The 27,425-nt window shown below is 43.0% G+C and overlaps 2 protein-coding genes across 12 annotated transcripts in view; both read left to right on the forward strand.

The window, feature by feature from the left end:
- eml1 (EMAP like 1) overlaps window positions 1-2,161 on the forward strand; it is a 39,764-nt gene extending 37,603 nt beyond the window's left edge. For all 8 annotated transcript variants that reach the window (XM_076748119.1, XM_076748116.1, XM_076748118.1 and 5 more), the window contains one exon: window positions 48-2,161. In XM_076748119.1, coding sequence (XP_076604234.1) covers window positions 48-173 — 126 coding nt within the window. In that variant the 3' untranslated portion in view covers window positions 174-2,161. The remainder of the gene's footprint in view (window positions 1-47) is intronic.
- Window positions 2,162-2,522: 361 nt separating this feature from the next.
- The window catches only part of evla (Enah/Vasp-like a), a 36,211-nt gene continuing 11,308 nt past the window's right edge, over window positions 2,523-27,425 (forward strand). The window contains exons 1-3 of one of the 4 annotated variants that reach the window (XM_076749545.1): window positions 2,523-2,939; window positions 25,007-25,175; window positions 26,278-26,458. In XM_076749545.1, the coding sequence (XP_076605660.1) occupies window positions 2,935-2,939; window positions 25,007-25,175; window positions 26,278-26,458 (355 nt within the window). In that variant the 5' untranslated portion in view covers window positions 2,523-2,934. Of the gene's footprint in view, window positions 2,940-5,915; window positions 8,431-12,828; window positions 13,286-25,006; window positions 25,176-26,277; window positions 26,459-27,425 lie in introns of those variants that run through there. The other 3 variants (XM_076749544.1, XM_076749546.1, XM_076749543.1) reach the window with 3 other exon arrangements.

Here is a 27,425-nt window from a genome sequence, read left to right on the forward strand (position 1 = left end):
AAAAGGCAAAAGGATTTCGAAGCTAGTCATCTGTGTTTTCTTTCCAGGCTCCCAGCCATGTTTACGGCGGCCACAGCAGTCATGTGACCAACGTGACCTTCCTGTACGACGACAGCTACCTGGTGTCGACCGGAGGGAAGGACATGAGCGTGATGCAGTGGAGGATAGTCTGAGGGAGCGAGACAGAAACACATGCTGTGGGTTTCTTACTGCTGCTGGGGGCCTGAGACCCAGCTGAAGAGAACTGAACTGAACTGAACTGAACTGAACTGAACTGAACTGCACTAAACTGAACCGAACCAAACTTAAATTAACTCAAGATGCTAAAAACAGACGTGGATCTGCCTGAACTGAAGCGAATTGACAGAAGAGGAACCTGAGGTTTCTATTCCTGATCTGCTCTCAGATCCCAAATGAGATGAACTGTTGGAGGTGTTATGTGCGGTTGCTTGAAATTTGAAAATCTTGAATATTTCTCCTTTTCTTTATTGACACTACGTGTACAAAACAAATTTCTCTCTCTCTCTCTCTCTCTCTCTCTCTCTCTCTCTCTCTCTCTCTCTCTCTCTCACTCTCTCTCTCTCTCACGTACTGTAGCCAACTCACCAATGACATGAGACAAAACGAATCAAACGGATCAAGTCCAACTAAACAGAACCAAAGGCTCTGACTTTCTGACTGCATTTGTACAGTTTAGCTTTCACTGTTCTTGTGTTGTGCAAACTCCAGCCAGAGATAACAGACTGAGGAGGTTCCCCACTGAATATCATCACGCTGGAGATTTGGAGAACATTGGAACAAAAACTGTGTACGGGAAGAAAGAACATAGTGATTTTCTAATTGTTAAACTTTCTTTTATTTTGTATTTAACAACTCAGGAAAGCACTAGTGAAGCAGGACTCTTCCCTGTTATTAACATTGACATATCAGAACGAGCCCTAAACACATCTAAACATGCAGAGACGTAGGAACCGCAGTTAAAAACACATACAACTGTCGTCCAGCCATAATTGATGTATTTGCACTGACTAACCGTGTATGAAAACTACATATTCAGTCTGGGCAAATGCTGGATTTGGTGGACAAAATGATTGAATACAGCAAGGAGGATACCGTGGAGGAAAAGGAGTCTGGAGAAATTATTTTTATGACATCTGGATTCAGAGTTAGAATTTTAACCATTTTCCACAACATTATCTGAACATGTTCTCCGTTTTTTTGTTTTTTTTTGTGCTTCCAGGTCTTCTAAAAAAGGCACCTTTTATATTATTTATTGATCATGAGTCAAATCCTTCACTGCCAGTTTCAGTTTCGTTGAGTTTTTCCCTACAATAAATCCCTGCTTAGTCTTAGCAGATGTGTAAATATACAGAGAGACTTGAAACATGAGCAAAAATGTGGGTGAATACACAGTATTTGAGGCTGTTTCAGAGGTTTGGAATGAGTTGTTGTGTCTTTTCTTCGCCTTGACGTGCGAGGAAAATGAAAATCAAGGGGTTTTTCAGTGATGTGAAGCCTTTTAAATCTGTATCTATCTGCATTTTACTGCAATCTGATCAGTTGAAGGGGGAGAGTGAGACCATTACACTGTAACTGTTTATGTCTGATGTGCACCATCAGTCACTGGCAAGATATTTAACTGAAATGAACCTTCTTCAGGTGTTTTTTTACTATAACTCACTGCTTCAGCCTGATAAACATACAGTAGGTGTATTTACCCGCACAAAAGAACAAGCGAGTTGCCATTTAGCACTTACTGTAGCTTTTCATGAACCAATGATGTCTGCTTTCAACCTTCCAAGCTGCGTACTGTCCATACGCCTACTGTACTGTACGTGGTATGTCACGCACCTTCATCCTATGGTTAACAGCGAGCCAATATTACACACATGCATGAATAAACCAGATTTCTTTGATTGGGGTTCAGCAGGTTTCAGTAGGATCAGAGGTGCCACTAATATGAGGCATATTGGTATTGTTTTGATGGTTGGAGTTGTCAGAAAAAAAAAAAAAGAAATCTTCTAACAGCAGTGATGTAAAGTCACCACACTACAGGGTGAATGTAACATGATTTGTCTTACCACTAAACACTTGGAGCTGCAGAGTACCATTGAACATTTACGTTTGGCTGGAAGTAAATGCAACATGAAATTCCTATGAGGCCGTGTCTTCTGTTTTCCACTTTATGACATTTTATTTTTTATTTCTTTAATTTTGTTGTCTGTATGTTTCTTGATTTTACATCAGGAAGTGTTATGTAATAATGCGTTTTTATGGTCTTGTAAGGTTTATATTTCTTTATAATGGTCAAATAGTGGTTAAAAAAAAAACCTTTTATGTGCATCTTAAAGAAACTACACCATAATACCACGTTTAAGGATTCTAAAGACCACCAAATTCTATATAGGAACAATGGTAGGCATACCGGTAATCTCTGGGTGGAGTAGGGGGGCGTCAGTGGGCTGCATGTGTGCGTCTTCGCCGCAGGTGGGCAGCATCGAGCCGGCTCCCCGCCCCCCCTCCTTCGCACGCAGTATTAGCATTTTCCCCCAAATCTCTCCACCTCACCAAAACACTCCGAATGGGAAGAAAATATGGCATGAGGGAGGCGGCGGCCGACGACCACCGTTCACCGTCTTCTACCGAGCACGAGCCCCGGCTGAACATGGACTTAAGGATAAGCGGCAGCGCGTGCGGAGAGCAGAGACAACGGAGCACAAAGCGGATGGGAGACAACGCTCGTGCTCTCGCCTAGCGTCTCTGCAACACGACTCATCGTCAGCCAGTAAGAGCTCTACAGACGCGCACAAGGGACACACGGTGGACGCTGATTCAAGCCTTCCAGACTGTGTATACAGAACAATAAGCGGACCGTTGGTCCTATTCATCAGCCTGATCAGTGCCATCATCTCCGGCTGAATAAAAGACGAGAAAATGAGGTAAGCGGCGGCCAGCACCATGCGCTCCGTTTGACGCGTCATGACAGATGCGCACCGACACTCAGCCACTTCCCTCCAGCCTGCATCTGCATTTATACATTTATCTTATGAGAATACACAATAGCTAATAATGCGAAGAATCGCAGTATCTCAGATATCTTTTGATTCATTTTTCTCCTCATAGAGACATGAGCATCCAGGGGCCCACCCACCGGGCCTCGGCACCATATAGGCGTCCTTTACCATTCGCTTTACAGTCCTGATATACAAGGAGAACCATTTATATCAGTTTTCCCCGCTATTAGCCCTCTATTGTCACCGCCGGACCCACCCAGTGTCTTCAATGCAGGACTTAAGCCAGGCTAATGTTGTCATGGAAACGACAGCATCATGTATTTCTGCACATAGGCAGTACGAAGCTGGAGAAATAAAACGGCCGCGTGAGTGGCTGCAGGGGTGGGAAATAGGATAAGTGAGGGCGCATATAACCATCTCAGCAGGAGGAGGGTGTTTATTCTGGTGGTTGCCAGGCAGGTTATCAGAACCCCCCACCCCCCCACCACCCACCCACACCCCTCCTCACACACACCTACATAACTCCATGACGGATCCACACATGCACACAAGCAGCCTATAGAGACTGTGTCTCATGTTAAAATCCTCTTTCTATATCCGAGGCTATGGATGGTATGTTGAGCCTTTCCCTGCTCATGGTTGGTATGCCAAATGCGTTAACTCCCAAATCTTCTCCAGCGCCAGAGTCTCTGTATTTCTGATCTATTTATGAAACACTCCTTTTATATTTCCCCCTGCTGCCTTTAGTTTGACTCCTCCATGTCTCCGTAGCTGCAGCCTGCACCATTCTTTTTTTATGGCTTCAGATTTACTCTGACAGCTCTCCTCAGATACAGTGCACTGTCTCTACTTTTACTGTAGCTACCAGTGTTTGTCTGCATGTGTGTGAGCGCGACTGTCTGAGTGTGTAGTTGTGGTGTTACTCCCCTGAGACAGGAAGAGACCGAGAGAGAAAGGGAGTAAGACGGAGATGGTAAAAAGAGAAAGTCATGCCTGCTCTCACATCTGGATCTCTTGTGTTACTGGGGGGGTTTTTTGCTTTGTTTTTTTTTGCTACACATCCTGATCCAAATAATTCCTCCCTTTCCTGTAACCTCACACAACTCAAAGCCAGTAGCTGAACTCTTTTGCTGTCAGACAGTAAACATGTAAGATTCATATCTTCCACTCCAGTTGGATGAACATGCCGTTTCCTCTTTTCTGTAAAGCTGTGCTGCTTGCGTCCCATCCTGTGTGTTTGTTTTTGCCAGAGGCAGATCTGCTCTTTGACTCAAGCCCAAAAGGGAATTCTTAAATCTCCACAAAGACCTGCAGAGTAAAGAAAAAGCAGATTTAATTCAATGATCATTTGTTCAGCATCACCGCTTCCATTTCTGCATTTATGTAAGGGGGCGCGTGCATTTAGGCATGTGCATGACCCTGTCCATGCACATGCTCATAAGTGTGTGTGTGTGTCTGTGTGTGCACACATGTGAGTGTAGCTGAGCTATTTTTAGTCCAGTAACAGTAGTGGATTCATTATGCGATGCTTCCTCTCTGTTCTCCTTGTCAGACTGGCTGCTGTCGTGTGTGTGTGTGTGTCTGTGTGTGTGTGTGTCTGTGTGTGCGTGTGTGTGTGTCTGTGTAGACATGTATTACTCACGTTGTGGAGACATCAATCTGTTTACACAGTCACATTATGGGGACAAAACACAAGTCCCCACATCATAAATCATCCAATTGTTGAGTGAAGCCTTGGGTTAAGGTTAGGTTTAGGTTAAGGTGAGGGTAAGTTTTAGGGTTAGGCAAGTAGTGGTTATGGTTATAGTTGGGGTAAGTCTCCAGAAAATGAATGTAAGTCTATGTAATGCCCCCAGAAGTGCTGGAGACGATTGTGTCTGCTTTGGCAGAGTGTGCTGTGAGAAGAACATTGGAAGCAGGCAAAATGCGAGGCGTCCGTCCGTTGCTTTTAATGCGGGATGATCTGTGTAGCTCTCGTTGTGGTGACTCATTGTAGGAAAGGTGGAGTGAGCGAGTGCAGCCAGCGGAAGGTAAAACGCTGAGTTATGCATCTTACTGCAGGCTGCCGCTGCCCTCCGAGCTGATCAGAGAGCAGCTGTACGTGAGCCAGCGTCACCATTTACAGCCACAACACTCACGTTCTCCGGGGTTTCATTGATGGGGTGACGTATAGTTTCACTTTAGCCTTTCAGGGAGACCAGGGGAAAGGACTTTTAACTCAGACATGACTAAATCACAATTACACAGGGCTGGAGACTCTTTCTCCGGTCCAGGCTGAAATATCTCAGCAACTATTGGATGGATTGCCATGAAATTTAATGCAAACATTCACATCAAGTGTGGCAGCCAATCACTCTCACAGCTCTCCTCACAATTGCATGTGTATGGATCCTTTGTGTGCATGTCTATTTTTCTGGTCTGTGTCTGTGTGTGTGTGTGTGTGTGTGTGTGGGTGTGGGTGTGTTCATAATGGAGTGAAGAAAATTGAATTTCCTCCTTGATAAGGTAATTCCTCTTCTTCTTCTTCATGGAGATTTAAGCGTACTGACGTTGGAGATCCCCTGACTTTTCCTCTAATGCCACCATGAGGTTAACATTAGCGGTTTTGAGTGGAATGTCTCACTTTAGTGGGTTGGCGTGAAATTTGGCACACAGTCATGTCCCCCTTTGTAATAACTTTTCATCCAGCACCACTATCAGGTGAAAATTGTATTTTTCCAGTGCTGTGGTTTATGAATAAATGCATGCAAAACTAACAACGGCTCCTCAGCCTTGGTTGTAATTTGCATTTGGTGCAGCAAATGTTAGCATGCTAACATGCTAAAGTAAGATGATGGACCTGGATTGTAAACATCAGCATGTTGGGATTCTCATTGTGAGGCATGATAGCATGTGGCTGTATTCATTCAAGTTTTTGTTTTGAAATGCATAACTTTCACATCCAGCGTCCACATCACTGCAGCTTTTCCTGACTGCTGACCACATTTAAGTTTGAAGACTTTGGTGTTGCGTTTAGTTTGGACTGGCTGCCATCTTGGCCACCTTGTACTTATACCTTTATTTCAGCACCAGTTCCACCTCATTGTTGGTCGGTTCAAGCGAAGAAATCTGTGCTTTCTCCTTTCACCATTGCTGTTCTTTGTCTTTAGTCTTTTCCACAGCTAAGCAACCAACCTCAGAGTAGACAATCCACTTACTGTTTACATGTGTGTTTCCAGTGTACATGAATGTTCATATGATGTGCATTTTCAGGAGTGTTAGTATGGACAGACATGAATTCAGAAACAGATTTTGTTGTAAAATGCCGTTTAAAGATGAAAACTTGTTAGTGTGCATGTAGTCTTAGCCTCGTTAAAAGCAAAACGAGACAGTCAACAAACCTCAGAATGGGCCAAATTATCTGCAGGTGCACTGGGGGAAAAAAGAAATAGTCTCAGGTGGAAATGAAACCAACACATGCCAAACCCAAGCTGTATTTACAAAGACAAACAGTGGATTGAGCAAACATAAAGACTGCTACGTGAGCGGCACTGAGGGGACTCTGCTTCTGTAGCGATGGTTCTTCTGGGGTTCAGCTTCTGGAAAATGTCTTTTGCTAAGAAGTGTTGTAGCAGTAACTTATCAGTGAAGTGTAGATTGCGTTGTGTCGAAGCTTATCAGTCTGTCACCACTTCATTATACGGAGAATACAAAATTCATATTTGCATATTTTTCTAGATCAGATCACTCCCTAAGGGGTCACAAAACAAATCTCATAGGTTGCAGGAGGATCCTACTATCCTATCCTACTCAGTGTTATGTTTTAATTTATCAAACGTCCTCTGTTCTTTCTCTGTGCTTTTTTTTACATCTGAAGTACTGCACACTTTAACCTCTTCAGGCTCTAGGTGATTATAATCTACAGACATACTGAAGCAGTGATGATAGGTCACAAGTAGACATTGCTGTATGATCTCCATTTCATTTGCTGACTACTGTTTTTCTGCAAAGTAAGCACGGATGCCATGTGATCTCCCATGTAATCTTCCTCTGTCTTTTCATTTTCTGCTCTGTACTTATCATGCACCATGTACTATACATACTCTAAACACCACAAACTGCTATACATTTACTCTTCATACTGTAAGCTGGTCATTTCCTGTCACATCACACACAAGCTTTGTGCTGGTGGAGATTTCGTGATGAATCAGCATCATGTGTCCTTATGGTTTGATGGAGGTCAAACGTATCAGATGATCCCACCACATACTGTGAAAAGTATTTACAGCTAAGGGAGGCATTTCTTCTTTCTCGCTTCACTCCACAGCGTCCTACAGTTTAACTCCATTTTTACATTGTAGTGTATGTGCTGAAGTACATTGGATATACATTGGCAAACACATGCATTAGCTTCTGCAGCTTCACTGTTTTGAATGCATATTCCTGTGGTCTATTTCATGCAAGCCCCTGGAAAAGACGATTATCTTGTATTTCACTGACCTTTAGAGTCTGTTGCATGTTTCTTACTATTTTCTAAACCCACAAAGCCTCCTAATCTTTCAGTGGACTAGATTGCTCTTTGTTTGTTTCCCACACCTCAGCTCGCTGTGGCAAAGAAGCTTAATAGTCTAAGTTTGCTTCAGCCAGATGGACCACCGGTTGAGGACAAATTCTGAGAAAAACGCGAGGAAACTGCAAATATTACACTTGATGAGTAAAACCCTTTGTTGCTGGAATATGAAACTAATCATCTGTTCCCACAGTGAGCTTTCATGTTGTGTCCTGTTGTGAAGGCCGAGCTGAATGCTTGAACTGCTGTGTCGCTGTGTTTATTCACACTCTGTAGTTAATTGATGATTGGGGGTTATGGCTTACATGCTTTTAAAAAAAACATTGAGTTACTGTAGAATCTATTTAAAGCATCCCTCTAGTTTTTCTGAACTTTCCACGCCATAGAAAGCCGGCTCGTAAAAGCACTCCTGTTTCCTATATAGCCCAACATGTAATTTCCATCCAGTGGAAATGATTCCTTGGAGGCTGAAAGACGGCACTCCAATCCTCAGAGCGGAGAGAGGTGACTGGTCTGCACAGGTCACATGATCCTCTCTCTCCCTCTCTCTCTTGCATTCCCTTACTCTGTTGCAACACTCCTCATCTCTCTCACTCCTTCCCTCCCACTCTCTCTCTCTCTCTCTCTCTCCCTGTGTCTCAGTCTTCTGTCTGCTCTGTTGGCGTATTGGATTAAAAAAAAAAACACTTTCAGAGGATGTGAGGACGGGAAAATGTTGAGTTTGCTTCAGCATGTGTACCGCTCTCTCCTCTCAGGCTGACACTTCCCCCTCTCCTCCATAATCTCTCCCCTTTATACCTCCTTTCATCCTTTGCCTGAGGACTGGACTGCCTTCTCCAGCGACATGTATTCCCTGGATGATTTCGGGTAAGTCGACTCCTCATCATCCCCTCTTTCTCTGGGTCTTTTGGTTTTTCAGTGCTTGTGGAGACGTGTGAGTTAAAAGTAAAACTGGCTTTGGACTGTTGCTTCTTCTCTCTCTAGTGTTCTGCCCAGCTCAGCTTTCAAACCACAGAATCTGTTTGGTTCTTCAAACAGCATTTGCAGGATTTCTTGTCCGCAAGGGAACCTGTATTTCTTTCTGTATCAGCCGTTCCAGCCCTGTTGAAAACTGCAACTAGCTTGAGTTGAAGAGAAATCGAGGGAAAACCGGAGAGGAAAATCTCCTCTAGGAGCTGCTGACTTTCTCTCCTCTGTCCCCTTCTTTCCACCCCTCTGTCTGTGTTTTCTCTGGAGCCAGCTGTTAGCAGAGAAGCCTGATTGGTTACCCTTTAAGCATATCTTTCATTGGTTCAGTCTTTTTCCTGGGAAGAAGGAATGAGTTCCTCGCTGTCTGTCAGTGTGCGCGCTCAGCTGCTCTCTGTCGTTCACAGGATGGATCCCATCTGACTCGTTGCATGTGTGAGAAAGAAAGACAGGAAGAAAGGGATAGAGAGCGCTAATCTCTGAATGGCTGAATGAGTGGGACTATCAAAAGCCAGATGACACAAGGATAGAGGGGTCTCTGTATAATATGGCCTTGGCAGATTACAGCGGGACGTGGTGATTTGTTGAAGCTCAAATACAGATGTGGAGCCGAGTGGGGCAGAGGAGATAACATCGGAGGTTTATGCTTGACTTCATGCACTCTAGTAATCTACTGTAAAGTACAGCACATCAGAGGGGAAAGCTCCCTCTCACAGTGTGTTCATTATTTATTACGAGGTGAGGTGCTGCTCACACTAGCGTGGTCATTCACAGTGTAATACTGCAAAATGGACCACAAAAGAAATGTAAATAATACATTACAGCAGAATTTCTAATGGTTTTTTTTTGGGCCAAAAATATGGAAATATTGCAGAAAATGTGAGCTTAAAGCAGTTTCCTGAACTTTTTTCAACTCCTCATCTAAACCATCCTGTTGTCAGTTCTCCCCTTTCTGTCCCTGAACCTTTCAGCACATCAGTCACGGTACACGTTCCACTTCATGACACTAAACACAAAGAAAAATAGAGGGTTATGTAATTCCACACTGACTGGGAAATCACAGTATCAAATATGCACAGGCTTGCATTCCTCCTGTGATTTTGTACCTGCTGTGCATTCGTCTGCGTATCCTCTGTAAGTATTTGTCTCCAAATGGAAGCAGTGTTTCCCTTTAAGGATCAGGATTAGTGACAGGACGCAGACTGGAGAGCACCGAGGAAGGTGGAGTGAGGCGGAGGAGAAGGAGGGGTGGGGGAGGGGTTGTGTAGAAATGGGGGTTGCTCTCCATATTGTACTGTATGTGTGTCCATGACAATTAGCCTGGGGGCCAACTGGCATGTATAGGGGTGTGTGATGAATAAGTGATGTCGTCATGGGCGTCAATATGCTGATTCCACTTTGGGAGGCTGCACTGCTGCTGGCTGTGGATATGATCTCACCAAATGATCCCCTTATATTAAGACAATCGAGCTCTCGCCAAAGAATCCTTCAGTCTCATTCGATACATTGATCCTGTAAATCAATATGAAACTTGTATTGTGACTGTAGATTTCTTCCTAATAAACGTGGGATCACGGCTTTGACTGTTCTGGCTGATTTATAATGAACAATAAATGCCTCTATTATCGTCATTTAGATGAAATGATTTATGAACACAATGATGAAAGAGCCTAAAACATCCTTTATTTAGTCCTCAGACCCCATAATTTGCCCTGAAGAAGGTGTATAGGGTTTTGGGGGGTTCTTGCTCAGTTATTTTATGATCTGACACTCGTCAGTAAGACTTTCTGGAGTGCTTTTTATTGAGGACTTGAGATGATGTAATCACATGAGGAATGAGCATTTCTGTATGACTGATATTCACGTATGAACAAACTCAATTAGTGCCCTTTAACACTGAAGACGTGACACAATTGAGCAAGACAAGGGCTTAATTGCATGCTTTGTCATGAATTGATTGTAATGAATCGCAGATATAATCTCTCACAGGTGGACTTGCTCAGCTTGAATGTTAGTGATCTTGATGAAAACGGTTGCTCACAGTAGCATCAGGGGCTGTTGTAGGTCTGACCTCTGAGCTCGCCGCTAAGTGCTTTGTGTGCGGTGGTATTTTACAGAACGGTGCCCCTGTCAGCAGTTCAATCTGGACGTTTTTAAAAATCGAAATGTTCCTTTCACTGGGCCAAGCAACGTGCTTTTATCATGTTTACAAAGCGGCTGCAGACAGGTGTATCTTCAGTGATGTGTGGAGTCAAGGGGCATCATATTTTTTAGACAATTATATTTTGACGACCTGAAGACTGTATCTGAGAAATGTGTTTACTCCCGAACACAAGGAAATCCGTTTTGGTGTACATCTACTCTTTTGTCTTATTCTTAAAGCGTGTGTCTTACTGGGATGCTTTTTTTCTCAGGAACTCTCTGAGAGAGAAAGGTCAATTGTGTCTTAGACAAACTATCAGGACAAGGTCGAGATCTTTTGAATTTGAATGTCCTCTGGTTTTGCATTTTATTTTGTTTTTAGCACCAACGTCTGTCCACTTTGTGACATTGTATTTCCACTCATGAGCTATACAGCACCTGTAAACAGTAAAATGTTTAATGATCACTTGCCCCGCAGCAGTTAAGCATTGCCCGCTATCATTTTCTAAATATTGGGGAGCAGGCAGCGTCCTCGCTCCTCGGGGCACAACAGGGCCTCGTCTGTCACAGATCGAGCTTGTTAACATTTGCCCGGTCTGCCACACAGATGTCCTGCAGTCCAGCTGGGCACTCGGGGCCACAGGCGACTCAGCGGCAATTCTGCTTGGCACAGGCGTAACTGTGAGCCCTCCTAAAAACAAATCACTCTTGACTAGCGCTCCTGTTCAGCCAATCACTGTTCACTGTGACCCTCGTTTAACCAATCACATGTGGCATTTGTCTGCAGCAGAGCGCCCTGTCACGCCCCATGGCGGTGTGACTCTGTGTTGTTGGCTGTCACGGCGGCATATGAGGTCATGGAGTGGAGTGGAGACCATTGAACCAGAGAGGTCAAAGGTCAAAGAGTAATATTCTGTCATCCTCACGCTGCAGTGCTATCAGCCTCGGACTGTGTGTGCGTGTGAGAAAGAGAGAGAGTCAGACTGGGTGTGTCTTGCTCTTGATGGGTTTATTTACTGCATGTTTTGGTCTGATTAATCATATTTGATCATCTTTTGATCCTCTCCTGACGATGACCTCTAGTTGGTTGGATGACTAAAAAAAGGCAGTGTGAGGCTGTATTTAGCTGAGCGCTAACTTCAGCATACTAACATGCTCACAGTGACAATGCTAACATGCAGATGTTAAGCAGGCTTAATGTTTACCTCAGTCACCATCTTAGAGTGTTATCACGCTAACATTTGCTAATTAGCGCTAAACACAAAGTACAGCTGAGGCTGATGGGGGTGAAGAAATTTAAATTGATCTGATGGTGGTGCAAGATGACATCATGGGATTACCAAATTTCTTACACTTCTTCCTGAGGGGGACATGAATATCTGTATCTGTAGGAAAAGTCAGGGGATCACCAGTGTCAGTAGGATATATCGTCTGGGAGCCATAAATTTTCGTGGCGTAATTTCAACTCTCCAGTCTGGACCAAAGTGGTGGACTGATCGACAACAGAGCTACGCTGCGAGCATGGCTATAAATAACCTTGTCAGTGCTCTCAGGACAAACTATGTAAATGAGATGCTGCATACATCAATATCATGACATCAGCAATAAGCCTATATAGGCCAATTTATTGGTCCAGCTGTAGCTTCAGTTCATGTGGACTACAGTCTGGACAAAGACCCTCCGGCCAGCGATAAAGCTGATGACCTCCAAATTGTCCCTCCTGTACATCAAATTGTGATTGAGCTTTAGTCAGTCAATTACTCAGTGGATGTTAATGGACATTCAGCACGCACATCTCTTCCAATTAATGTGTGTTGTACATGTTGGTGTGTATTCACCAGCTACATGCGTCCTCTGAGGTAGGGGGCCAATCAATAGCTGCTGACCACAGTATGGACCGCTGGTTGTTAATGTTGGCTGTGCTTAATACTGGGTGGCTATGACAACGGCAGGCTGGAGTCGAGAGGGGGGGTAACAGCAGCAACCCCTATAACACCGCCCCTCACACACACACACACACACACACACACACTCACTTAAACATGAGTGTGTGTGGATGGGGGGTAGAATGTGATTGAGACGGATATGATGTAATCTCCCTTGGGTTAACAGTATGACAATAGCACAGAGGTTCAGTCACACACACACACACACACACACACACACACACACACACACACACACGCTCATCTGTTATGTGGTCAGACAACAGGCTGGTCAATGACTTCATCTCTGCCAGTCTGTCCGTCAGTCATCTCTTTGTTGCTGGATGGATCATAGTGGATGCAGCAGTGCAAGAATTCAAACCTGAGGGACGTTTTTTTTAATCTCAATCCATTTTTAAGTGGATGTCTTTGGTCAGTTGTGCAAGCGGCGCTGTTGTTTTGTCATTTCTGTGGCAGGCTTTCAGCAGGAGGATTAAACTGCTTTTAATGAGTTATAGTTTTGAGGCAGCGGAGCAGCACAAGAGGGAGTTTGGGTCTTAGGCTGCTGCTGTCGCTGTTGTCGTCTTCGTCTTTACCAAAATGGACATACATCGGCTCCAAGTGCTTCGTTACTGCCTCCCTCAGAGTGTCAGTGACTCAGGGTTGTTTTACAGCCACATCGCTGCCAGGTTTGTGCCCACGCTTTGTACGACAGTGTGTGTGTGTGTGTGTGTTTATGTGGTCATTTCTACTTCCAGGATATGTCACTGACGAATGATGGAAGTTAAATGTCAAAGACAAGCAAGTAAACCGAAAGAGGGAGATGTAAATATGTTTGGGGCAAATGAAATAGTCAAAGTTGTAAATGAGAGTATCTGCACTTGAAGTCTGATGGTCATCGTGTGCAAAGAAAGTGTTTTTATATTCCACCAGCACAGACGGGCAAATCTTTCCTTGCTGTATTTTAATCAGAGCTAAAATACTAATCTGTAATCTTAATCTGGCCTCAGCAAACTGTCGTTTAGACACTGAATTTAGGTTATTTTGGATTAGCAATTGTGTGCGAGGATAATTTGATTTGGCATAAAGCTGCACCCAGAACAGCTCTTTGTTCGTGTTGTGTATAAGAGTTAAATGTCAGAAGTTGTGACTGATCTTTTCTGATTCTTTCCTCTCGCCTGGCTGCATCCTTTCAGTCAAAGGCAGAGACGCTGCCAGAGAGACGCAGCCCACTGTGTGAACACCACACCGAGCATCGTCTTTATTCTAAACAGCCTCACATAGAGCATCTCTGAATAGCCAGGCTGTGTAGGGGCTCTACACATGTTTAATTCACACATGTATTGAAGACAGCATGGCTTCTGGCTAAAAGTGCATCCTTTCGGACCAGTGCCCTTCTTTTTCTCACCCTCTCTGTTTTCTGCTCGGAGGATGGAAGATACGGGACAAGAGAGGGGAGGGAGGTGTGATCACTGCTACTGTCCCAAATGAGAACTGTGGGATCAAACAGCTCTGCTGGCTTTCTTGTTATCACGAGGGAGCGGAGGAAGGGAAGGCTTTAAAAAAAAAATAAAGGACAATGAGGTCTTATGTGTACAGTGTGTGCAGCAGCTGCTTAAATTTGACCTGAACCACTCAATATGTAGGACACAAGAACCTGGCAGGCTGTTTAAACTTTACTTTACTGATAACTGTGACAGACAGATCCAAAAACGTCATGCTATGTTTAGATAAACTACATTTATTTGCCAATTTCAACAGGAATGATTGGGAATTTTATTTATATTTTATGGATTAGAGAAAAAACAGACATTCCTGTCATTCCTGCTCTGTTATTTTATTTAGAAACCCCCTTTTTAATTGGTTTTTCAGAAATGTTACAAGATTATAGTAAGACCTACATGATTTTAAGAAAATAAAAGCTGCACACAGTGATAGAGGATGTTATCCATATTCACAGATCTGGATGTAATGGAAACACAACAGCAGAAAGTAAATGAAGAACACCACATATAGTATTACACTGAGTACGTTTTCAGTTTGATACGTTAACACGCTGACCGGTGTCAGTCACTGACATGCGTAGGTCGTGCATTTTCTGTTGTGAGTGAATTAAAAGTAGCAGCACTACAAACTGATATATTGTGGCATGAGACTGAGCTTTTTGCGCACAACTGGGACATTTAGCTAAGACCATAAGCACATTAATGCGGTTTGCATTAATGCCATTAAGACGGCAGTACTCCTCTCTCTCTCTCTCTCTCTCTCTCTCTCTCACCCATCTGGGGCTTAATTTTAGCCCTTTCCACAGTGCTGCATTGGACTTTGTGTATCACTGGGGCAAAGGTTAGATAAACATACCATGGTATAGTACAGTTATCACGATCTGGACAACATGATGGATCAGGGATGCTGAAGCTTTGATGATGTGTAGATTATGAGAATCTGAACCGCTGTGTCAATGTATAATGGTCTTTTTGTTAGTAGTACTGTGATGCATTAGTGGAAGAGCTGGAGATATTTTTATGCCGTTACAGCTTAGTTTTAAGTCTTTCAATCCTCATTATTGTGGTCTTAATCACGATTAAAGCATGTTACTTCAATATTCAGTCCTAATACGCACATAGAAAGTCTCATAAGTGTACTTACAGCAGAAATATGAATGTAGAATTTGGCTCTGTATGAAAGAAAAGAGGTCTTTGGCGCAGTCTTAGGGGAAAAAGTGAAACTCTGCTTCTTTTTACTGAATGTGGTTGAGTTTTATATGTAAACCTGCAGTGTGAATTGATACTGTATTGAAGATGAGAAGATTGATACCATCATGTCCATATGGTAAATATGAAGCTAAAGCCAGCAACCAGTTGGCTTAGTTTAGCATAAAGACTGAAAACAAAAGAGTGAGTGAAAACCAAAGTGTAAAAACGACAGTTCATCATTTTACAGGGTGTTATATGACACATTATTTCTTCGCCAGGAGCAACAACTTCCTTGAGTCACAGAAATCAGTGTAAAACAGGAAATTGACGTTTTCACACTTTGCTTTTTGTACAAATTAAAATGAGATGCAAGTTAATTAGTGAGCTTTAGAGGCATTAGTAGGCAGATTTTGTCACCTTTGGACAGAGCTAGACCAGCTCCTGTTTCCAGTCTTAGTGCTAAGCTAAGATAACCGGCTGCTGGCTGCAGCTACATGTAAAGTGTAAGCACATGATACTGGCATCAGTCTCTCAGCAAGAAAGCAAATAAGCAGTATTTCCCAGAATGTCAAACTACCTTTAGAAATGGCCAGTTGATGAGAGAATAACAATATTAGGCAATTTATTTAAGCTCATACCTTATAGGTCACCATTATTACCCATAAAAGATACCAGGGCTGATTTTTGTATTGATCCAAATTGGTTAATTCAGAAGAAGACCTAATTTGTGCATTTATAGAAATCAGATAATACCGATTTTAGAATTGCTTTTGCTGAAACCAGATAATCTACGACACTGAATAATGATAATTTCATGATAGCTAAATATGCTTACACGTGATTCCTCTTTAGTCTTAATTACCGTAGTAGAGTGCTACATCCCATGCAGCAACTTTGGCTACTGCAGTGCCTGAAATCTGGCATCTATCTCATTTCTCGCTGTTTCTTTCAAACAAACTAACTGTGCATGATTTGCTCACTTACAAATGACCAGGCTTCACACTGTTCCTCAGCAATAAAGTTGGCTTGTGCTGTTTTTAGTTCCTGCGGGCCTCCTTCCCTCCATGTGCCTGTGAACAGTACTTTCCCCGTGGAGCAGATTAGAGGTCTTGTACGAGAGTTAAGTCCTGGTTAATTTAGATTTAAGACTGCAGTGAGGTAATGATCTGCCTGCCAGGCTCTGTCTCTAATCCAGCCAGTCAGACAGACCTCTTCCCTCCGTCAGCTGGACCCCAGCACCCACCCAAACACACACACACACACAGGCATCCATACTCTAAATGTATACACCCCACCTATACTACACACTGGCAGTGGCTTTGCCTTGCCCCAAAATTCCCATTGATCCCTGGAGGCTGTAATCCTCATGGTGAGCGTAATAATAACAGACAACTAACCGAATCTATACACAGTCACCAATCTGTGTGTGTGTGTGGAGGGGCTTGTATGGCTATCTCTGTGAGGACCAATCAGTTTAAAACCAGCATAGTGGGGACATTTCTGTGTTTATTTTTTGGCTGGTCTTCACTACTCAAAGGACTATGTGAGGGCCAGGACTTGGTTTGAAGGTTAGAACAAGGCTTAGGTTAAGGTTACACGATGGTGAAAGTTAGAGCTAGGGACTGCACTATGTCATGAGGTATATCAGTATATGTGTGTGTGTGTGTGTGTGTGTGTGTGTGTGTGTGTGTGTGTGTGTGTGTGGGAGTGTACACATGTGCTCGTCTGTGTCTGTTGCCCTAAGCTGGCCCTTCACTAAAAATATCAGTGACTGTTATTTTGGGTGTACGTACAGTATGGCTACCATAATATTCTGAGTGTGGGTGTATAATTATGTATTTCTGTTCCTGTTGAGCGGACAGCCTCAGTCTCAGCATGATGAGGCCGTGAGTTGAAGTACCACTTGAACTCCTGTTTCTGCTTTACATTTCACAGCAGTCTGCAAGGTCACCGAGTCTGTTTGCATCCCCTCTTATAGTCAGGATAAAGGATAACGCAGGACAGGCTTATTACACAGTTTGAGCTTTATTTTGTTGGAGTCTCCCTCCACCACAGACAGCCAGATTTCAGATATTGCTCTGCGGAGAAATACACAGTCTACCTGAGGATGCCGTTATCTGTTTACCAAACCCAGGATTGAGTTTTAAACCCCTCCTCCCCCTGACTGCATGTCTCTATTAGTACCAACCAGGGATACATAGAACTGTGTAATTATCACTTCTGCTGTGCAGAAGCCTCTCTGGATTGCCTTCGTCTCTCAGCTGGATTTCGTTGTACAGGAGGTTATGATTTTTTTCCGCTCGTTAATTACCATGAAATGAATTGATTAATTGGATACATGAAGTTGTCACCCGCTGTGCACATCGACTGCTGCACCTCTAAGATGCAGCAAATAATCAGGGTTAATTCTCTGCTTTGTCTCTTTATCTGATGTGACAGTTGAGAAAAGGATTAATTAGGATTTTCTGTTTGCGTTCATCAAACCATCAGTTCCTCTTTCATTATTTTAGGCGTCAGTTTTGCCCTTGAAAGCTATGAAAGACTGGGGCACACAGGAGAGGTGAAGAGTGGTTACATGGTATGTGCCAGTGAACAGCCAGAGTCCCTGTTTCCCTTTATATTCAGCCTTGTATGCACATGATTCTACTAAAGGCAAATTCTTTAAAGTGAAACGGTTTGGTTCTGGTTTTGGGAGGATTTTTATATTTTCCTACTGTGATCCAGCGTGCAGTCTGTAAATTAAACTGTTGGATTAGCCTAGTTTAGCAGGGCGTCTGTTGGCAGCTGTGGTTGGAAAATGTAGCCTCTCCAACACTGTGGGTTTAATACTGTGGACTCATCCAAGCATTAATTCTTATTGCGAGTGATACAAAATCCAGCAATAACTTTTTTGGAACTTTTCTGCTGCCATAAATGCACAAGCAGGAAGTGGATCGGATGTTTTATAGGTTATACCTTTATAAATAGAGAAAATCATCAACTAACTGTACAGAAATGGAGATGCATCCCAGTGGCCTGCAGGTTTAAGTTGCAGATCATGATCGTCCCCAGTTTAAGACCAGTCAGGGGCCTTTGTTGCATCTCTCTACTGTCAAGTAAAGCCATAAATTGCCCCCCAAAACATGCCATTAAAAAGAATACAGAAGTGTCATCCGCCCATCTTTGGAAATGTATTTAACTACATTTGAGTGGAGCTGCTACATGGCCACATAAAACAGCCTATAGTTGAGCTAAGCAGGGCTAACTGTACTATTCATGGCAAATTTAAGGGAAAATGGCAAAATTCCCTTAAACCTGAATTATGAGGACTCTCCTGCTTATGAGTAGGGTTGTCGTTGTTCAGTACACCTCACTACCTCTGTATCAGTGTTTCAACCTGTATGGACCTTTGCTGACGGCGCACTTCTCTGCAGCGTTGGTAGCCTTTGGAAGTGTTTTTAACATTTAGTTTTCATCACAGAAACAAAGGCCGAACGAATCTGAGCTGCTGTCATGAGGCGGCCGCGCGGGGCTGTGTTGAATGACTCATCATTTGTTCGGGTCTGTTCGGGTACCTTCCACTGTGAACCAGCAGGATGAAACAATTACCCCAGCAACAAAAGCTAATTGCCATGATAACAGAAGCTCTGCCCCCGGGTGCTACCCAGAGAGAACTCCACATACACTCCACCACCCCAACCCTCTCTCTCAATATGCCAAGGAAACACTTTCCCAGCCTAAGTGACCTAATCCTGAAGCTGCTGAATCTCACAGAAACATGAAACTACTCTTCCTAAGTCGCACACTCAGCCTGTGATGTGCACAGTCATTTGTTGAAGAGCGTCAGGTTCAGGTATCATTTCTTCCAGGCCTGAGATCTCTGCTAATGGATAGAAAACAGGCAGTGGAGACACTCAGTGTGTATGTATAGGATTTGTGTGGAGGAGGGGGGGGTGGGGGGGGGGGCACATATGTCTGACCATGTGTGCAGGGAAGTGCTTTGCTTAATTCAAAAGCCTGGGAATGTGGCCTCCTTTTCACCGCTCGGCTATGAGGCTTATTTGACATGAGGAAGTGTTCAGTGTGGCAGAAGCCTTCATATCCTCTCTGCCCTTGTTTTTGTCCCTGCCGTCTATTCATCTCCTCCTCTCTCTGTGCTCTGGACTCCTCGTCTTTTTTCTCCTCAGGCTCCCTTTTGAGGTGAATATTATTCAGACTCCACTGAGAAATCTGCCTAGTCCAGCAAAAACAAGGTGAAATACTCAGACAGGAGCTGTTGGCCACATCAAGTCAAGCTGATCCCTTTTTAAGAACCACAGTAGTACTTTAAATTCAGGATATATGAGTTTTCTCTGCACCAATACAAATAGCATGTCAGCTAATAGCAAAAAAAACTGCTACAGACTTAAAAAACAGCCCTTTAAATATCTGTGCTTGTCTCATTAGCCTGTCAATGTGGTGTGAGCAACGTACAGTGTTCCCTTTTTTATTCATGAGCTGGTCATGGTGAGGCGCTCATGCATTTTTAAAGGTGTAGCCTATAGAACAGTCAGAGGGAAAATACCAGCAGGTTTAAACCTCCAGAGGACTGAAGCAGCCTGAAGAGAGAAACTGCTCAAATGATCAGTCAGCCGTGGTTCACTCCAGCTATCTGCACCTTTGTGGAACTGCTGAGTAATATTTTTATATTAACACTTATGGTCTGCTCATGTTAAAGGGGTAGATGGCAGTGATGAACCTGCAGAGAAATACGACCCGACCCAGCAGTTCACCTCAGGTCTATGCAGCGTTTTCACATCTTTTAGCTCATTGTTTAGATGTCGCTGTTTAGATTGCGGCTTATTGTATTGATTCACTCCCACAGCTCTCATCAGCGTCATTTTCACTAGCAGCAGGAAGTTGTAAACATCAATATGCTACGTAGTCAGTACCAAAAGGCTAGCTGGTGAGCATTTAACAGCTAAGGAGATGCTAAAAATGTCCATCGGAGACCAAAACAGAGCTGAAAGGAGAGTGAACAAATGGACTTCAAATGAATGACAATGTTTCTCTGTGTCTGCTGGATGTGTAAATAGGCTAACATGTTAGCCATGTCAACTTTGTAAGAAGATAATATGTCAAATTGTTCTTCACACTTTGTTCTGCTGCCTCCATGTGGCAAAAAAAATCAGTTATGCACCATTTTCACACAGACATTTTGACAAAGCAGGAAGAGCACAGGTGTAATTAATAACATTAATCATGGCTGCTTTCCATTGAGGCGAGCCAGCTCCAGGATTCTGGTATTGTGCATGCTCACTCCCTGACATGATGTACTGGTACACTTAATGGAATGGAGCCATCGTTAGTGTTATTAATTACACCTGCGCTCTTCCTGCTTTGACAAGTCATAATGGCTGCAGTGAAAAGGGTATATTGCAGGCATAAATCACCTTTACAGAACGAGGATGAAACTTCATTTTCCGCTATATTCTCTTGTCTTTTCACTCATTTTTTGTCAATTATCACTAATACAGCATCAACAGAAGTGCCATTTAGCCACATTAGTTTTTGTCTTATTAGATTTGTCACTGGAATTCATTTTGAACAAAAGTTGTCCTCTTTGTAAATCATGTATTCTAAAATCACGTTTTCTTCTTCTTCAGTTTGACCTTCAGTTAACTTCCTGTCACGTACTGTCCTGCTCTGAACATCACTTTGATTCATCACGTTATTTTAATGTCACTGATTGTGATTTTCAGCAATAGCTGACCTTTCTCAGATTATGCCGTATCGCCTGCTGTCCCTCCATCACAAACACACAGTCACTTTGTTTTCTTTGCTCTCATATCCACCATCTCTCTGCTCAATCACCCTTTTTTCTGGCTGAAGCTATAGAGCAAAATGGGTCTAGATTTTTTTTTTTTTTTTTTTTTTTTTTTTTGATTGGTTGGTAGAAGCAGCTGTGATGTTAGGCAGCTATCATGTGCCCTTTTGTGCCTTGTCTCGTCTTTGTCATGTGACCGAGGGAGAGTCCGCCACCCTCAGTAACTAGATCACACACACAAGCATTTAGCACACTGTCAGAAGTGGTGAGAAGTCTTTTTGTTATTCTTTCGCTGCTCTGTGAAGGTTGAGATTAGCTCTTCAGTTAATGCAGCAAAGTCTCAGGCAGATCTCCGCCCTCCTTCATTTTGTGCTCTCTGTCCCGTGATGTGTTGATTGAGCAACGCACCGTATGTAAAGAAGCAATAGACGAGACGGCCGCTTTATTTCTGACTGCTTGAAGAGAACTGAAACCGTCAGCAGCGTCAAGCTGGAGGCACTCCATCCCTCTGGCCCAAACTGCTCCAGAAATAGGGCCTGTTTTTGTAAGAAGATCCATCACAGAGATCCAGCCACCCCCCTCGTCCCCTCCCTTTCCTTTTCCCAGTGAGACTCTGGTGGTCCGTCGGGTCTCTGAAGTGGAGAGAAGTGTCTGTTGTGTGATTAGAGAGTCTGTTTAACTTATTTAGATATGTAGGAAACAAGATGTCTGTAGTTATGTCAAATGGTTTTGCATCCAGAATAGGAGCGTCTCCTCGAATGTAGAGGCAGTGAACTTTTCAAACCGTCGTATCCTCCAGCCTGGCTCATCAGCGATGAAATTGATTATTATTTTCCACTGGAAAGGAGAATTATAGTTTTTTGTCTTTCTTAATCTTGATATATATGGAGGAAGATGGCATTTGCGCGAGGTTAAGGATGAATGTTTGCGTCTGTGTCAGAGCTGTTTTGATTTTATCTGGAGTGAATTGTTGGGTTCAGACTCAGTGCCATGTTTGAATGCATTTGAGGAACTTAGCGCTCACATTTGCTTGTGTTACTGACAAATGTGTTTCCTGTTTGAAGTTCCTGTTTGTCCGTAGATGGAGGATATTGATTGTGTAACCATTTTCCAGCCATCAGCATCTGTATCAGGACCCACTATTGTCTTAATTTTGCCCATTTTTCAAAATGTCTCGATGTTAGACTCATGCATAAATTGTGTTTTGATGCCTCTGATGTGATATTGGTGCTGTGAACTGATGATGGATCATGAACAGAGGGAGGGTAGTTGTAATCGTGGGAGTTGTTGCTGAAATCCATCTGTCAAGCGAGCTTTAAAGGCTTCTCCCTTAAGAACGACATGATGTGGCCGTGCAGTCTATACACTATCTAGTATTGTTGCAAGGAAATAAACATGTATACACCTGTCATGTGTCAGACAGGTGATTTAACGCTGAGAATAAAAAGACTTTTAGATAAACAACTGTAATGAAAGTATGTTGATATCAAGCTTCCTGACTGCTGGCTATCAAGTGCATCAAACAACATTAAGACCACTCTGTGTAACCCCCAAACCTTATCTAACATAAAACTGTATTTTTAGAGAAGACGTGCATCATTTGTGTGAACCGATAGAGGCATCACTGCTGAGTTATTTGAGTCGGCTCAGACCACCGCAAGGGAACCGGAGAGCAGATGATGGCAGGAAAGCAAGAGGAAGCTGGCTGAGAGCGAACCATGCTTTTGAGCGGTCCGGGGGGGGGGTCTCTCAGGTGTCACGCTGACGTCCTCCTGCAGAGCGGCAAGTCGAAGGAAAGCTTGTCGGAAGACGGATGTCACATGTTGGTATTTGAATGTCACCGCCGTCCTCAGGGCCTTGGAAACAAGTCCTCATTATCTGCATATCCACATATCTCCTCGTATTACTTCTGCCATTTTTATTGTCAGTGTAATTGTACTAAATCGCCAGGGGTATAACGTTACACTCTACAATCTCCTTCACTTCAGGCTCTCAAGGTAATACAACAGTTCATCATACTTTTGGTTCTTGCCATCAGTTCTGGTTTTTTCATGCTCTTAGAGCAGTGCTTTTATTTTGTTTGAAGCTGCTGGCAAGCCTCTGTAAAGGGGTCAGACCATGTCCGATGTTAAAATTTGATGTAATAATGGACTTAAAATGTGATTATAGGGCACAATCTGCCTTGTTGAAAATGTGTCAAATCTCAAGGAAACTGTCGCTGGTGATATGAAAGTGTAAATTTTAGAGCTGCAGATGATTAGCCTGTTGCAGCTTCTTAAATGTGAGAAATAGCTGCTTTTCTTTGTCATATGTGGTTGTAAATTAGACATTTGTGGGGGGGGGGGTTAAGCGTTGGTCAGCAAATGAAGAAATTTGTCACTTTGGGCTGTGGGAACATGTTTTTCTGGCACTTCATAGATTAAACGATTCATTAAAAACAATAGACAGATAATGACTTTTATCTTGCAGCCTTGTTAAAATGCTGTTGCACACTTATAGTCCAGCTCTTTTTCCACCTGATCCTGTCACATTTGCTGCTGCAATGACTGAATTTATGTTTTATGTCCTATTGCGTGTCAGCTTATTGCAGAGATTCGGGCAGCCTGACAGTCAGTCCTTGTCGTTAGTTTGCTTCTCTTGGTCTTTGTGCCTTCAGGCTGCTGATGTGAGTCTCACTGCCAGAGAGCAAGACCCCGAGGGGTGAAAGTGAAAATGAGAGAAGTATTTAGTCACTTCACAGGTCCTGCAAGTTAACCTTGCTTCCACCTGTCCAAATCTCCTCCCCACCTGCTGTTACGCGTTTCCGTACTGAGGCAGTTGTAACACCTCCTGGCACATGCGGTGCTAAGGTCGTAGCGGTCGTATATACGGCTCTTCCTCTTATAAACTCCAGCTGTATGTCTTGCAAGTGGTAATTTTGTGATGTTATTTGTCTAAACCACATAAGTCAATGGCCAAATGTGTCTTTTTAGTGAATGAATTCCCTGTCAGCTCTGCGGTTGCGAACATGATTATTTTATGCCTCCTCGTAGCAGCATGTGTGTGTGCGTGTGTGTGTGTGTGTGTGACTTTTCATTTGCTTTTTACCAAGTAAGTCTCCAGCTGGCGATACACTTGCTGATCAAACACTCCTTTTGCGTTTTTAACACACTGTGTCATTACCCGGCGTATCGCGCACACCCTTCTGCGCTGCTGCCTCTAAACAGTTCTAGATGTGCTGCTGCACCACAGTAAAGGCCAGGAGGGAGGGGGGAAAGTTCCAGGCTTCATTTTTAGGTTGAGGTCTTGTTTATAGCTTTTAAAAATGGCTCCTCTGCACACACACGCTGACAGATTTCTACAGTGGCAAAGGTGTGGCTCCCCAGTGACCCCTCAGCCAACCAGATAATCATACACTAACTTGTTTGACTGGTTTTATTTTAATGACCACCATCACATTCACACTGTGCTGATCAACAGTAGCAGCATGAGAATAGACAGTGAGTGAAGCCTCTCTTTAATCCACTATTTTCTATTATTTACAACTGTTAAGAACTGAATCCTGCCCATTTCTTATTTTATCTTCTATTAGCTTTCATTGCTCATCTTTTCTCCCTATACATACATATGTATTTGAACACCTCATCATTTTAACTAAGACTAATTACAACTACAGGACATCTATGAACGCTGATGAGATGTTGACAGTTGTTTTCTCGCTAAAACACAAGGATTATGTTGATAAACGTCAAGAAAATGACCTATTTTACCTTCTGAAGCACTTAAATAATCTTGTCTGATTATCAGACAATCACAGTGACATGTTTCAGCTTTTTTCAACACACCAATCAAAAGACATAAATTCACTGGCTCTCTAAATGTCTGACCAGTCAAAAGAATGATGTTTCAGTTTTCCCCTGGAGTCTTATGTGCTGTCTCTCCTCCATCAGTGAACAGAGTATCTGCCAGGCGCGGGCCTCGGTGATGGTCTACGACGATGCCAGTAAGAAGTGGGTGCCCATCAAGCCTGGGCAGCAGGGCTTCAGCCGCATCAACATCTACCACAACACTGCCAACAACACCTTCAGAGTGGTGGGCGTCAAACTGCAAGACCAGCAGGTGAGAGACGCAAGGAAATCATCAGCATCACACTGCTGGTGATGAGAGGACATTTCTGATCAGATTGCTGGAGCTGCATACGTACATAGAGCTCATGTAATCTCCTCGCTCCGCTTTCAGATACATGTTTACAGATCACAAGTCTGTGCACTGGTGAATTTCAGGATGAGACATTATAGTTTGTAGTGCCTTCCTTCACATCGCCTCGTCGTCTGCTCCTCCTCAGTTAGTGATTTCATGCATTTCCCATAATGACTTTTTAGAACCCTTTGTGCTACATACCTGCTGCACAGTGCTTGTGCTGCATCACATCATATGGGATGAATGGTAAAGATGGGAATGATTCGAATGTTAATGACTTTCAAGTGCGCACGTGATCAAGGCAAAATGACTGCAGAGTTGGTTATGTGAGGATTAAATACTGTGCATTGATACCAAAGCCATTAAATTTGGTTTAGTTACATTGAATGCTGCTTTGGCTGATGTGAGGCGTCTATATTTGCTGTTTTCAGGCTGTATTAGTGTAAGTAAGTGCAGTGTTTCTCAGTCATAATCACAGTTGTGAAGTTGGTGTGAATCCTATTTATGAGTTAGAAACTCATTATCACAGTATGTCGGATATGATGTGAATGCAGCATTAGCCAGAGCAAAAAGAGTTTTTACAGGATTTCCAGTTGAGAAAAAATTCTTTTGTGGCTTTAATCTGAATATTCATGCCAGCACAGAAATGTGTGTCTCTTCCTGTTCTAACCAAATATGATTGTTGAACGTGCACCATCTTAGAGTAAGCCCTGACTCTTTGATTGACTTGTTTTGATGGTAATTGTTCATGATTTAAATAGTAGAAAAAGTCCACATTTGGGGTATTAGTCACTTGCTATAATTATAATTATACTAAGAGTTGTTTTTTTGGTGTTTTATTGGAGTCCTTGTGAACACAGGCACTGTAGAGGTTAGAGAACCATGGAGTGGAACACTGGCGTTAAGTATCACCTGTAAAATGTGGGGGAGAAAAAGTGTAATAATCTTTTTAGCCAGGTGCACATTATGAAATCCAAGTAACATTTTAATCCACGGCTTCATTTTCCTTTCCCTATTGAAGGTGGTGATCAACTACTCCATAGTGAAGGGCCTGAAATACAATCAGGCCACCCCGACCTTCCATCAGTGGCGTGACGCCCGCCAGGTCTATGGGCTGAACTTTGCCAGTAAGGAGGAGGCCACCACCTTCTCCAACGCCATGCTGTTCGCCCTCAATGTCCTCAGCTCGCCTGACAGTGGAGGTAAGGATTCATGAAATATGACGGAAATGAATCTTCTGGGCAGTCCTCTCTATGAGCTTTCTTCATGAGGCCCAGGTCTTTATTGGCCTTCCTGGCAGCTCATGAGACATTCTCTGAATGTTTGAGTCAAATTAAATGGCTCATCTCAACAGAGAAATGTCTGATTGGAGATTTTGAATCTTATCCTGTTGTTGGAAACCTGCTAATGGACCTTTAAATGGATTTGGGTTCAAATTACAAGTGACTGTCTTTAACTGTCATCTGTGATGAGTTCAAGTCTATTTTTGCTCTCAAAAGAATGTCAGTTAACCACAATCAAATAATCCACCTCGTGTTGAATATTTTCCGTTTGTTCTGACTACGTAGACTCTTTATTTGGATACTTTCTCATCAGATCTGTTAAGCAGGATGTACATTGTGTACAGACTTCATGAGCGTGTTGAAGATATATCGACGCAAGACATTAAATGGCACAATCTAAATTGTTAATTGTATGCCTACAAATAATACATTGCAATGTTCACAGCCACTGAAATGTAACTGCTTATCTAAGCTGTACTACCCTCTGCTGGTTAGTAAGACGTACTGCAGCTACACTCTGCACGCTGAACCAAACAATGATAACAGTGTGTGAGGCTGGTAGGTTACTGACTGGACTTTGCTCTCATTGAAAGATTATTTATTTTGGTGTTTTCATGTTCAATGTAGTGCTTTACTTTTCAGTGGTTTTCAAAGTAAAACACAACAACTGTAGCAGGGGTGTAGCAGTATCAGCTAAACTGGCAGAATTGGTTTTTTTTTGTAGAGTTTTTTAACATGGACAGTGAATAAATTCAGCTTGAACCCTGAACTGTATTTGAAGCCAAATTCACGCCTACTCTTAGTTTACTAAATATCATCTGACCAGCTCTGGTTACAAGCTACTTATAAGCTCTGTGTGTGTGTGTGTGTGTGTGTGTGTGTGTGT

Source organism: Chaetodon auriga, chromosome 14, assembly GCF_051107435.1.
Source record: "Chaetodon auriga isolate fChaAug3 chromosome 14, fChaAug3.hap1, whole genome shotgun sequence".
Taxonomy (NCBI): domain Eukaryota; kingdom Metazoa; phylum Chordata; class Actinopteri; order Chaetodontiformes; family Chaetodontidae; genus Chaetodon; species Chaetodon auriga.